Below are 14,057 nucleotides of genomic sequence, written 5' to 3'. Positions count from 1 at the left end.
ATGGAGAGGAGCTGGGAAAGCAGATTCTAGGAAGCTTTCATACCGACTGTACATGAGTCGATGCATGCGTTTACATCCTGCACTTCACCGGTGGCAGGGGTGATGGATTCTGTGTGTTATAATGGATTATTGAGTGTCAGTCGTATGAGAGATGCATAATTCAGCACGTCTAAGAGCGCCACTGCCGGAGGGCGTTTACACACTGGCCTCTGAACAAGGTGAACGCTGAAGACCGTTAAACAGTCAAGATATAAAGAAGCCGACGCACCACGGTCACATCCTCAGACTTCGAAAACACAGCTGATGTTGTGTTCTCCCGTCACAAATCTCATGCAACAGAAAAGCAGCTTCAGTGTTCAAAGATTTGGGTTTGGAATGATAAGAGGGCGAGAAATTGATGACAGAACTAACTTTTCTTTTTTACAAAGACGCATGCAAAAAAAGAAGGGCTGGGCAACAATTAATAGCATCCAATATAAAAGTTTGGTTTACACATTATTTATGTGTGTGTACTGTGTATAATTATTTTATGTGTGTATAATGTGTGTGTATATATATATATATATATATATATATATATATATATATATATATATATATATATATACATGCATGTATATATTTAAGAAAAATATGTTTATTTAATATTAAATATTTCTATTACTATGTAATATAATTTATGTATAAATATATACAGTACATACACATGCAAATATTTCTAAGTACACTGTGATGTGATTATAAGTACACACACATATTATGTAAACAACGATTAATCGCATCCAAAATAAAAGTTTATAAGTAAAATCTAACAGTCCAGAAGGTATAAAGTGTGAAGCTCATAATTTAATACATTAAAAAAATGATGATGATGATGTGACATCTGCAGTGTCATGAGCTTCATCAGCCTGACGCTGATGGTTTCTGTGCAGTATCAAAGCTCTCTGCCTATAAAACCCTCATTTCCTCCCGCACACACACACACACTGAGCTCATCTCTCCTGCTCGCTCCACAGACAGGAAACAGATGTTCCTCATTTCCTGTGTCTGTGCAGAGAGCCGGGACAATGTGGCTACATCCATCCACAACAATACAACACAAGATCACCGCTCCGTGGAAAACATATCTGGAAACCAGAACGACAGCGACGGACAAACCGCAGAAAAACAGACCTGGGTTCATTGATATGGAGAGAGAGAATGAAATCATGATAAACGAGAGATGAACAAACGAGCGTAATAAAGCCCCGCTCACACGTGCAGTGATTCACTAGACTGCACTGACCTCAAGCTAATTCATCTGCTTTTAAGGATGTTTAGATTGGAAAACAAGACAGAAGTAGCAGTGATGTTGATAAAACACTATTGATGCAGTGTTTGTGTGTGAACTGCAGTGAACTGCACTCACTTCATGGACAACAGGAGAAGCATACACCCGTGTCTTAATTCTGCTGCATTGCATCACTGCTCATTTGCATAAAGGCAAACTTTGACGAGCGCTGTCACTCATGTCACATGGAATCATCAGAACGAGGTTGATTTGTAGCTGCAAACGGATGTCAGTAGATATGTTTCCTTCACCCTGATTTATTGCGCATTTTGAAGCATCGCATCAGAAAAAAAAAAAAAATCTGTTTTTGCGAACTTGGAAAAGATTTGCTTCACGTTTGGATGGAAACCCAGCTAGTGTGAACGTCACTCAACATATGAGCCATAAATACCACAGGTATTCATTTAACAAAGTCTTTCCATTGACTTCCATTGTTTTTATACTGAGCTAGTAAAGTTTCCTTTTGTCTAAACCCTCACAAAAACCTTTCAGCATTTTTATAGGATTTAACACATTTAGTGTGTTCAGTAATCCGTCTTGCTCAGGTGAAGCCCACAATGTAGCCGATTTAAGTTTTTACTATCCTAGTGGGGACATTTGAACCCCAGAATGTGTGTTAATCTTGTGTACACACACTGCTAGACCTCAGATGACTGGCCTCATTTACCACTGGGAGATTTCCTGCAGATAAAGAGTTCATAACCTGGAAGTCCACAAGAGTTCAGTGATAAACATGCTGCTTCTCGTCTTCGGCCGTCACGCTTGTGTTCTGCTCCTCTGATGGAGGACAGATGAGATTTGGGCAGAAAAACAGACGCTCTGCCTCAGTGCGTTTGTAAGTGCCGACGCGATAAGACTTCCTGTGTGTGTGTGTATATGAGGGCAGTGAAGGACGCCAGAGCGCTCAACATCACATGCTCACAAGCAATTCACACACAAACACAGATCATTTCAACACCTGGCTTTGGCCAAGAGTATTTACAATAGGCATACATTGAATATTAGCAATAATTCTGCTGACAATATTAAATTAGGGAATATTGTGTATATCATGATAAAGTTTAGCTTATAAAGAGTAAACCAAAGTTCTTTCTTATCTCACGAGTAGCGGCTGCTTTCAAACGCGCCCGTGTGTTTGTGCTCTGTGAAGAGTCTCCCAGGTTTTCACAACCTGTTTTTGCAGCGTTGAGCCAATCACAGACATGTCACGTTGTGAGCACTGAATGCAATGTCCAATCAGAAGAGCTTAAAGGGATAGTTCACCCAAAAATGAAAATTACCCCAAGATTTACTCGCCCTCAGCCGGAAGCTAGTTATTTTACTTTATGAAGTTTTAAATATGGATATCTTTCTTACACGAACGCATGGCTTCACTTCAGAAGGCCTTAACCCTTTGAGCTTTGATGGACTTCAAAACAAAAACCGGCTATTCACTAAAGCTTGGAAGAGCCAGGACATTTTTTTATATAACTTCGTCTGAAAGAAGAAAGTCATACACCTAGGATGACTTCATGGGCTAATTTTCATTTTTGGGTGAACTATCCCTTTAAGTTAATCAGTGGCACATCCACTCAAAAGTTTTCATTCAGCACACTTGTGCTCTACAAGTTTAAACACTATTTGATGTCATTGTGAAGTGTAGACAATTTAATTGATTAAAACGAGTGTTTTCACTGAACTCTACAGCGACGGACGGTTTCAGTGATTATTGAGGATCAGGGACGGGCGTCTCTTCAGCTAGAAATAAGAAGAAGTGTTACTGTGACCCAGACCACACACACACGGAGCACATGCAGAGCGGTACCTCCGTCGAGACTGCGTGAGATGCGTTTGCTGGAGGTGCGCTGGAAGTAGGGCGCGGGCCGGTCGATGAGGGAACTGGCCTGTCGCGTCTGCGCTTGCGTTCGCCCGCTGTAGCGAAACTTGGAGCCCAGGGTCAGGAACTTGCTCTTGGTGGGGTTTTCAGGAGACATCAGCCTGTGAACAGAGCAGTGAACAACAGCGCTCAGAGGACACACACTACACACACAGACACCAACATATGCTCAGATGTCAAACCATTTGCTCTTTCTCTCCAAAACACAAATAATGTTGCTGACATTAAACCACAAAAACAAGGCAACTGATGCAATGATCTATGACAGCTGGTGGTAAAAACAGAAGGAAAGGAGGAAGGTTGAGCTGAGATAATCCACATCATGTGTTTCGAGAGTGTGATGTGAAACGCAGAGGAAACACAAGACTCTTTGACATAGACTCTCAGCTCGAGGTTTTTAGCCTATTGCCCTCTCTCTTCCCAGCCTTGCCTGTCTGATCTGTACGGTCCTATCCATTACGCATATTTATTATCTTGATAACTCCAGAAGCAGTTCAAATTAACAAAGTCCAGTCACCTCACATACAGACACACACCTAAAGCCTCTCAACTCATCTAAACATACGTTAACATGGGCTGATAAAGATGTGTGTTCACCTGAAGAAGGTGTGGTGTTCAACACACACTTTCCAAACTCTTTTGGCAGCCCGATGGTTGGGCAGCTTGAAGCCGACGGTGCTCTCGAACTGCTCCGCCTGGAAGACAGAGAAACGACAATATCAGTATTACAGACACAGTGATCATTCCCATCCATCTCAGACACGCGGTGTGTGTGGGGTTTGCTCAGTCGTACCTCTCCTGGCCTGATCTTGATGTAGAAGTTACTGCGTTTGTAGGAGATCTTGAGGATTTTGGGCCAAGCGAAGCGATTTATCCGCAGACGATCCTTATAGATTAACAAACCGTTTGCACACACTCCCAACATGATGTCCACTCCCTCAGAGTCCTGAGAAAAGAAAAGACCACCAGTCTCTATCGGCATCCAAAAACATTTCATATCCACTTCCAGCACAAGATCTGCTCATATTCAGGTACATAACAGTGTAACAGCAATAACTCAACCCGAAGAACTACAGGGAGTATTTGCTAGAACAGCCACTCACAGCCCTGTACATGTGCATTAAAGCCTTGGAAAAAGTCTTGATATTGGCTACATACACACTACAGTTAATACACTTGTCAATTTACATTTTAGTGCTTAATCCTGTTCTGTACACATACAATTCATTTATGGTACTGTAAACCACATAAAAAAATTCTGCTCAGTGTGTACTGAACTGAACAATTAATGGAGTAAAATGAGAGATGACAGACGAGAGATTCTAGTCTCTATGAAGCCCCTCCTTCTGAAAAGCACACTGTGCTCTGATTGGTCGGCTGGAGCAGTGTGTTGTGACTGGTCTAGCACTTCGAGTGTGTTTGGGAAATGTCCTGCCCCTTACCATAACCGCCAGTTTAACACACTACTAACTCAACCAGGCCCCGACCCTTTATTCTGCGTATTAATTATTATAATGAGGAATATTGTGACGTGTTCGTTCCCAGAAGAAACTCAAGACTACAATGGAGGCGTTTTAGGAGTTCAGAAACATTGACAAACAGACACTGATATAGAGAAGAACTCCTGTTTTCATGCTCAAACAGCAACATTATACACTATAGACAGATGAACATGGAGAAAAGCAGAATATGTGCTCTTAAACATATTTTTAGACAAAGGGAATATGCATTTCAAAATGTTTTCCCTGTCACATGCAAATAAATAAAAACTAAAAAGGGCACGAATGGTTATATGTGATTGTGTTGTGTTTTGAAAGCTGGTTTGGTGTGTTTTAAAGGAATGTTCTGGTTAATCATTACTATTTCTGTTAATAATGTCCATTAACCTATGAAAATAATTTGGTTTCGTCCCTCAATTTTACAGGAATACTTTACAATGGTATAAATAAAGCAGGTCAGCGCTCCCGAGAGTTTGACAGGAGAAAAGGGAAGCTGGTATTCTTTTGTTAAAGCACACAAACTCAGTGCTCACCTGTCAGTTTATCCTTGTGAATATCATATGAACGTTACCAGCATATGTTGAAAGGTTAGACGTAAGTTTGTACATATAGGGTTAGAAAGTTTACTTTAATTGTAACTGTACATGCAGCTCAACTTGAACCAAGAACATTCCTTTATGGCAAAACTTGAAAACAAGTCATTTTATAATCTCTCTGAACACAAACAGTTAAAAGATACACAGATTGAAAAAAGAATGCGCACACACTCATATATAATAACAATGGATCATTTCAAACTCAAACTCTTTCAATGTCTTAATGTAATTACAAAGCGCATCCATCACAGCATCCACTCCGCCTCTCAAGCACTTATCTGAATGCTTTTAAATGGATCTTGATTGCCGGGGCTTTTGGGACGTCGAGCACTGGTTATTGATCTGTCTGTTAACTGTAGAGCTCTTGCTCTGAGAGGAATCAATAGCACTGATAAACAGATTGAACTCAGACTATCTGTCGCCACAAGAGGCTTTTAACAGTACGCAGCTCTCACACATCAGCGAGAGCTCGAACCCGCAGCTCCAGTGAAGAGACTGAAGAGTGCTGGCCCTCGGGACATTCATAACGCCTTTCTGTCCAGTGAAGCTCTCTACAATATTGGATTTGAGTTCAAGTTTTTATTGTTTTAGCAAACTATTTTAATACGGCACCATTTGTCAGTCCTTAAAGGTCATGAGATGAAGAAAACTGAACATCACAAGCTTCACCTTCAGTCTTCAGAGAGATAAAGACACACAGTTTGGACAAGAGACTTCCATCGTTCCCACTGGGGAAAGTGCCGGAGAGCTGGTTTTCCTGTGAGGGTTTAAAAATGGCAACAACATCGTTTTCCCAGTTTTGAGCATGCTCTCTCTCTCTCTCTCTCACACACACACACACTCTGAGTGTTTGTTCAGCTGGAGTCTTCCTCTGCTGCTCTTGTCGGGTCTAGAGGTCACAGGTCACAGATCTTACTGATAACCATAACGCACTCAAATAAAATGGCTGATCCATGTAAGCAGCCGAATGTGTGATTAATGTGAAAGCAGATCATGCTGGAACTGGACTGCTATAGACTATGAACTCTTGTACATTCATTCAATTTCATCAAAAACAGCAAAGGACTGAAAAATATAGACTTCCTGAAAAATAATCTGCAAACAGCGTCCAATCCTGCTCCTAAAGGGCCACCGTCCTGCAGAGTTCAGATGCAAACACAGTTAACACACCTGAACCAGCTCAGCTGATCAAGCTCTATAGCCCTATTCACACACTAATGGTTTCTCATGTGGACGTCTGTAAAAATACATTTGCATGATTACAAAACTCATGCATTCGGTCGGATGGCGACTTATTAACGGCTGAGGAGCGAGTTTTGTAATCCCACGAACCTGTGAACGCGCTGCTCACGTGGCATAAATAAAATGTCATATGCTTGGAATAATACGAATAAATTATTATTTAATTTAATAATTGGAAAAATTATGTTCTAATTATTTAATTCTCATTTTTAAAAATAGGAAGCTAGACGCATGTATGCTATATATACGAAATGATTCTTATATTCTTGCATTTTATCTAAAAAGGATGAAATATGGAAATTAGCAGAAACAAGTAAATGCAGCCTCTTATTTACATGAGGTAAAAATTAAGCTGCATGGTTTGTATTTTTAATCTCGTGCATCAGGGCATAATAGCCTACATATTTCTCTTTTTTCTTTTGTATTTTGTGTTCGCTGAGGTGGAGCGATGATGAAATATTGTTCTTGTAAAAAATGTCCCAGAATTTCAGTAAAAAAAACTACATCTTTTAAAATGCATGCAAATTACGGTTAAGCGCACCAGTTATCGTACGGTGCTCGGCAGTGGTCAAAAGGGTTTAAACAGTGATTTTTTTTATTGATCTCTTCTTGTAAACTCGGATATGTGAATTCAGACGGCAAATAAACCCCTGCAAGACCTTGGTTTTTGTAAAAAAAAAAACAGGGATTTTTCCGGGGAAAATCACAGACTAACCCCTGTAAATGCTGAAAATACCTTGCGACCCCATGAGAAACAATTAGTGTCCGAATAGGGCTTCACTAGGCATGCTAGAAGCTTCCAGACAGGTATGTCGAGGCGAGTCGTATCTGAACTCTGCAGGACCGTGAGAGAGCATTAGAACAGGAGAGAGCATCATACATCTGGAGATCGTCTACCTTGGCGTGATGCAGGTCTACACCGTACATGGACAGCTTCTTCGCATTTTCCAAAAACTGGGCATCTGCTTGGGCTGGAGTCATTCCCCTGAAAAAACAGGTGGAGACACCAGATATCTGTCATTAGCGCAGATTTACACCTGATGATCCTGACACACATGATTGTCTCCTCAACATTCAGCTCTTTTCATGTAGGAACTACATCACTATTTAATATAAGAACACCAGTGTAGTGAATGAAAAAGATACTCCAACACTGTAGGAGGACAAATATTCCTGCTGTCCAGCCAGATCAGAGTCTAATCATTGGATCTGGGCTGCCAGCAGGAGCATGATGCCATTAGTGACGTCACAGTCAATCAGTTTACAGGCATTATTTCAACATTTAAATATTAGACTTTTTGAGATCCGTTTTAAGGCACCGTACGTCTATTGAGAACAAACTCATACAATCTTTTACAATGCAGCACACACTCGATTGCATACAGGGTAACTGCACATTTAAAACACCTCAGACATGTTTTATTCAGTATATGAATTGAAATTAGTTTATTTTGTATGCGATGATAAAATAGGTTAAGTGATATGGGATTCTGCTAACATATTAATAAGAAAGTATGAAGAAATGCAATAAACAGGTGATTGTGTAGTAAATCTCTATATAAAATGTTTAAAAAAAATCGTATTCATTCCTGTGACAGGGTGGAAGTAAATGCCAAACAGTTTATTGTGTAACCAAAATACCAATAATATCCAGGAAAAAAGGCAGACTATATTATTTAATTATAAAGAAGCCTGAAATACACAGGACTCTTATTTTGAAATCCCCTGCTCATTAAAACAGATGAGTAAGATCAAATACACACTCTTTCAATCATCTACAACATATTACAATGGTCACAGTTCATCAACAGCAGATCATAAGCAATCGTTTGGCATAAATATGTGGTATTCAGTGATTCTGAAATGTTCGTAGAAGCAGCAACAGTGCATTAATTTAATTATATCATAATTTTGAAGTTTAATAATCACATTAAACCATGCTCAAATTTAGGAGCTCTTAGAAATGATTAAGATTACTATACCGCTTAAGATATTTATGACCTTAAAGGGGAATTATTATGCAAAATTCACTTTTACATAGTTTTTTTAAACATAATTATGCATCTGCAGTGTGTGTACACAACCAGGCTATTGTGGTAAAAGTCCATAGGTTTATTTTCACCATAAATCAGAAACGGTCTCAAACTGAGCCGTTCAGGAATGCCCCGCCCACGACGGGCCCTATTAGCTTAGCTCCTCCCCCGAGTGAGTCGTACACCATCCGCCATGTTTATGCCCTCGCTACAGCATCGAACAACAGCATTCAAGAAAGTAATTGATGCAATTGTACAATATCTTGTAATAAGGGGCATAACAGATCCCCTTAAACTCGAACTGAATGAGACATTTTAAAGAAGCCGCCGTCAGACCTGTGAGACTTGTGTAGCTCCACCACCTTCTCCTCCAGCTCCTTGGTCTGGTTCGGGGCGAACTGGAAGTCGGAGATGTAATCCAGGCGATGCTCTTCCGGGTCGTAGTCGCCCAGCTCGGCCTGCAGGGAGTACGAGCCCAGCAGCGCGTGTGTGACGAACGAGCACGGCAGACGTCCCGATGCAATGTCCTGCCTCAGCTGAAGGCATAGCAGATACCTGGAGAGAGAGGACCACACGTCACACTCCTATTGGACACCTTCTCCAACCAAACTAAATATTATTGACCACAATTAACAAGCATGCAACTGGTGGGAGATTTCATCTACCTGGTGATGTCCTCAGTCAGCTGGGACGGGTCAGGAGGGTAAAACTTCACACTGAACGCAAACTGCCACTGAGAGTCTAGAGCCACACACAGAGAGAGAACACGAGTCGATTAAAACAACATCACTTCCTCCAGTAGAACGTCTCTGGCTTCAGTCCTTCCTGACAACTACACTAAATATTATATCACAAGTGTGTGTGTGAGTTCTCTTTCAAGCATACGTTTCGGTGTCTCACTATGGGATACGCCCCTTCCGCGTATTCCTCAGAAGCCCTATTACATTACGCCAGCCCCAATTGGCTGGCAGACGTGACGTAGTGTCTGGGAGGGGCTACCCCACTCCTCGGTATAAGAGGAGCAGCACAACGTCATACGACATTCAAAAACCTCTTCTCGCTTCACACCAGAAGCCTAGAAGCCTACAAACCTTAACGAACTTCTGGACGGATTACTGGCCACCACGCCATTTTTCGCCTGGCTCCTTTAATCAGCATTCCAGCCGATTGTAAGGACTGTTCGACACCAAGATGGCTGCAGCAATGCAGACTACCCCGGCTGGGGAGGGAGATTCTGTGCGACTCTGTTCATGCGGGAACAAAATTTCATGCAAAGACACACACCAGGTCTGCTCTGCATGTCTCGGGCTGAAACACGCTCAATTGGCGATCGAAAATCCCGGCACATGTGAACACTGCGCACGCTTCACCACGAAGAGCCTTCGTCGCAGGCTAGCACGCCAAGCTAGCCTGTCGGGTCAGGATCCCCTTATGACACCTAGCCCCTCGCCAGCTGCCACTCCACAGGTATCCATTCCTGTAGAGTTGCCCACCATGGCAGCTCTATCCTGGAGCGAGCAGCTCGACGTGTGCATGCCTCTGCCCGGTGTGCTCAGCACAGACGAGGAAGAGGACGCACTCGATCTCGAGGAAGAGGGACAATCGGATTTTCTTCTCTCTGATGAGGAGGAAGACTTCGAGGACTCCCCTTTCCTCCCCCCCGCGCACCCGGCACAACTCCTCGCTGCGGCGGGATCCACGGAAGAGGCGGGCGGGGCACCATCCCCCCCGCTTCTCAGTGTTGACCTGCAAGATGTGTGCAAACGCGCTGCAGGGAAACTGAACATTCCGTGGCCGACCGTGGTAGCAGAGACTGCGAAGTCTCGCTATGAGGGCAAGAGGCTGCCGAGTGCAAAACGGGCAGCACGACAGCTCCTTCCTGTTTTCCCAGAGCTCCTCGAGGAGGTCGCGGTTACATGGAAGGACAAGCCGTTTACCAGCAAAATGCCCGTGCAGGGTGGCTCCGTTCTCGACGTAGAGGGGATGGAAAAGGAAGGCCTTCTCCGAATGCCCCCCATGGAGCCATTAGTTGCCGCGCACTTGCAACCGAGACGCACGGCGGCCGCAAATCCGACGTTGCCATCAAAAGCTGACCGTTTCCAGTCGAGCATGACGGAGCGCGCCTATAAAGCGGTTGCGCTCTCTGTCAGGGCTATGAACGCGATCTCTCTGCTGACCGCATACCAAGCGGAGCTGCAGGACGAAGTGTCCACCATGCCAGGTCAGGCACACTGGGAAGAGATCTGTGTCGTCACGGATCTCTCTCTGCGTCTTCAGAGATGCGCGGTTCAAGCCGCTGGGAAAGCCATGGCCACAATGGTGATCCAAGAGAGAGGACGGTGGCTTAATCTGGCGAATCTCTCCGACAGGGAAAAAGAAGCCATCCTGGACGCACCGGTCGTCGCGGAGGGCATTTTTGGCTCAGCTTTGACGCTGATGCAAAGGAGATGCGAGGAGAAAAAGAGGGATGATGAGGCGCTGCAACTCTGTATGCCGAGAAAGACGCAGACTGCACCACCTCCGCCACCCCGACAGACCTTCGCACAAGCGGCGGCTCGCCCACCCCCCACCTTTCGCATTCCGAAACGGCAGAGACCTTACGTGAATGCAGCGGGTCAGAGTGGAGCGCAGGAACAGAGATCTGTCTGGCCTAAGAAGAACTATCCGCCTGCAGCAGCTCAGACGGCCCAGCCAGCTTCTCAACCTCTTCCTAATCCCCATCTTCAGGGAGCGAGGAGGAAGAAGAAGACTGTTTGACAGGGTAATCCCCGGGGAAGGGAGTCAACAGCCCCCCAGTTCGCTAGCTCCCGACCCTCGGTCGTTCAGCGTTCGACAAATCAAGAGTTCCACTGTTCACGGATGTTCTGTGGGGAAAGCAGCGCCCGGTTGGGCCAGGGGAAGCAGAGCGGTGAAACGGAAAAGATACGGTGCAGTGGTGCACACCCACCCACTAGTCACAAGCACTTTTCATGTTCAAAACTCAATAAAGTTTTCACTGTACCCCCAGAAAATGTTGCAAAACACAATGCCCCAAAAAATGTTGAAAAACATATGCACAGAACAAACTATAACATCACCTCGGGGAGATTTCGGTCCCTTAGAGGTGATGAGCCACTCGGACTCTGTCCAAACGCTAAGTACCCACGCATGCGCAGTAGAGACCACAAACTCGTTCATGACTCAGCCACACGATGGCGCCAGAGCGCTGCGAATAAACAATTGGCGAGAGTGCACACAGTCCCGATGGGTATTAAAGACAATACAATACGGGTACAGACTGCAGTTTGCCACTTCCCCTCCGCATTTCAAAGGGATAATTCATTCTCAGGTGCGGGGAGAGTTAAAACATGTTCTTCAGGACGAAATTTACTCCCTATTGAAGAAAAGGGCGATAAGAGTGGTCCCGCCCGAGCAAAGCCACAGTGGGTTTTACTCGAGATACTTTCTAGTCCCAAAGAAAGGGACTCGTGCTCTTCGTCCCATATTAGACCTACGTGCACTGAACAAATACTTAAGGAAGTACAAGTTCAGAATGCTCACTCATTCTACACTCCTAAAACTGGTGCGCCCAGGCGATTGGTTCACATCGATCGACCTGAAAGACGCATATTTCCACATAAAGATATACCCGCCCCACAGGAAATTCCTGAGATTTGCTTTCCTTGGAGTGACATACGAATACCTGGTTCTACCGTTCGGCATGTCTCTCAGTCCAAGAGTATTTATAAAATGTACAGAAGCGGCCTTGACCCCGCTCAGGGAAAAAGGCATTCGTCTCGCTACTTACATAGACGACTGGTTGGTGACAGCTCAGTCAGAGCGAGAAGTGAGAAATCACACGATCATGCTTCTGGAACACATACAGAAACTGGGCTTAAAACTAAACACCGAAAAGAGTGTTTTGATTCCCGCACAGTCTATAACGTATCTGGGGTTGTCACTGGACTCAGTGACATTCAAAGCACGACTGTCAGAAGACAGGGTGGGGAAATTCACCAGATGCCTGGCCGAATTTCAGAACGGAAGAATTGTCTCTTTCCGCACATGCCTCAGGTTATTGGGACTGATGGCCTCAGCCCTAATAGTTATTCCCCTGGGCAGACTGTTTATGAGAGAATTTCAACGTTGGGTAGCGTCTCTGAGGCTGGACCCATTAAGGCACTCCCGGAGGAGAGTGAGAGTGACGTCAGAGACAGTCTTGGCACTACGAGAATGGAGGCACCAAACCTTTCTGGTTCAAGGGGTACCCATGGGCGTGGTTCAAGCCAGGAAAGTCATAACGACGGACGCGTCGTTGTCCGGTTGGGGGGGCGTTCACGAGGGCAGGATAGTGAATGGAAGATGGGGTCAGCATCTGACCAATCTTCACATAAACTATCTGGAAATGCTGGCCGTGTTTCTAACGATAAAGCATTTTCTCCCTTTTCTGAAAGGGCATCATGTTCTCGTGAGGACGGACAACACTACAGTTGTGGCATATATAAATCGACAGGGAGGTCTCAGATCACTTCCTTTGCACATGCTGGCGCGCAAACTGATTTTGTGGAGCAATGCCAATCTGTCATCCCTGAGAGCGACGCACGTACAGGGTATCATGAACCGGGGTGCGGATCTGCTGTCCAGGGGCAATCCACTTTACGGGGAGTGGAAATTGAACAGGGAAGTGGTCGAACAGATCTGGGAGATATACGGCAGAGCGACAGTGGATCTGTTCGCGTCCCACGACAATGCTCAGTGTCCTCTGTTTTTCTCAATGAAAGATCAGAGCGCGCCTCTTGGGATAGATGCGCTGGCACACGACTGGCCCCGCACTCTACTGTATGCGTTCCCTCCGATAGCGTTGATATCCCCGACACTCTACAGAGTGAGAGAGGAGGGACTGAAGCTGATATTAATAGCTCCGAGGTGGCCAGGGAAATACTGGCTGGCGGAGATCATACATATGCTGTACGAAGACCCGTGGTCTCTCCCGATACGCAGAGATCTACTGTCACAAGCAGGGGGGGAAATCTTTCACCCCCACCCAGAGCGCCTAGCACTATGGGCTTGGCCAGTGAGTGGTTCAATCTGAATACAGCTGGTCTGTCTGAAAGTGTTATCAGAACCATACAGAATGCTAGAGCGTCGTCAACTAGGTCTCTCTATGAATGCAAGTGGGGCGTGTTTGAGCGCTGGTGCGCGGCTAAGCACGAGATTCCCTTTCAGTGTTCGGTGGCAGTCGTTCTAACATTTCTCCAGGATTTGATAGAACAAAGAAAGGCATTTTCAACCATAAAAGTGTATTTGGCCGCTATATCTGCTTGTCACATAGGTTTTGATAATAAAACCGTCGGGCAGCATCCCTTGGTATGCAGGTTCATGAAGGGCGCGCGTCGCGCTTTGCCAGTTTCAAAACAGCTTTCCCCTTCATGGGATTTAGCACTGGTACTCGATGCTCTCTCAATGTCCCCGTTTGAGCCACTGGACAAGATTGATCTAAAA

At 44.7% G+C, this 14,057-nt stretch overlaps 1 protein-coding gene across 23 annotated transcripts in view; it reads right to left on the bottom strand.

The window, feature by feature from the left end:
- Positions 1-14,057, bottom strand: part of epb41l2 (erythrocyte membrane protein band 4.1 like 2) — an 88,497-nt gene that overhangs the window by 22,101 nt on the left and 52,339 nt on the right. For all 23 annotated transcript variants that reach the window (XM_079638947.1, XM_079638959.1, XM_079638963.1 and 20 more), the window contains exons 7-12: positions 9,242-9,317; positions 8,913-9,131; positions 7,441-7,528; positions 4,000-4,152; positions 3,804-3,901; positions 3,135-3,307 (exon numbers count right to left, since the gene is read on the bottom strand). In XM_079638947.1, the coding sequence (XP_079495073.1) occupies positions 3,135-3,307; positions 3,804-3,901; positions 4,000-4,152; positions 7,441-7,528; positions 8,913-9,131; positions 9,242-9,317 (807 nt within the window). The remainder of the gene's footprint in view (positions 1-3,134; positions 3,308-3,803; positions 3,902-3,999; positions 4,153-7,440; positions 7,529-8,912; positions 9,132-9,241; positions 9,318-14,057) is intronic.

The sequence above is a fragment of the Phoxinus phoxinus genome, assembly GCF_949152265.1.
Source record: "Phoxinus phoxinus genome assembly, chromosome: 16".
Classification (NCBI taxonomy): Eukaryota; Metazoa; Chordata; class Actinopteri; order Cypriniformes; family Leuciscidae; genus Phoxinus; species Phoxinus phoxinus.
The sequence above is the reverse complement of the archived record's forward strand: the minus strand, read 5'-3'. Positions and strand labels throughout refer to the sequence as shown.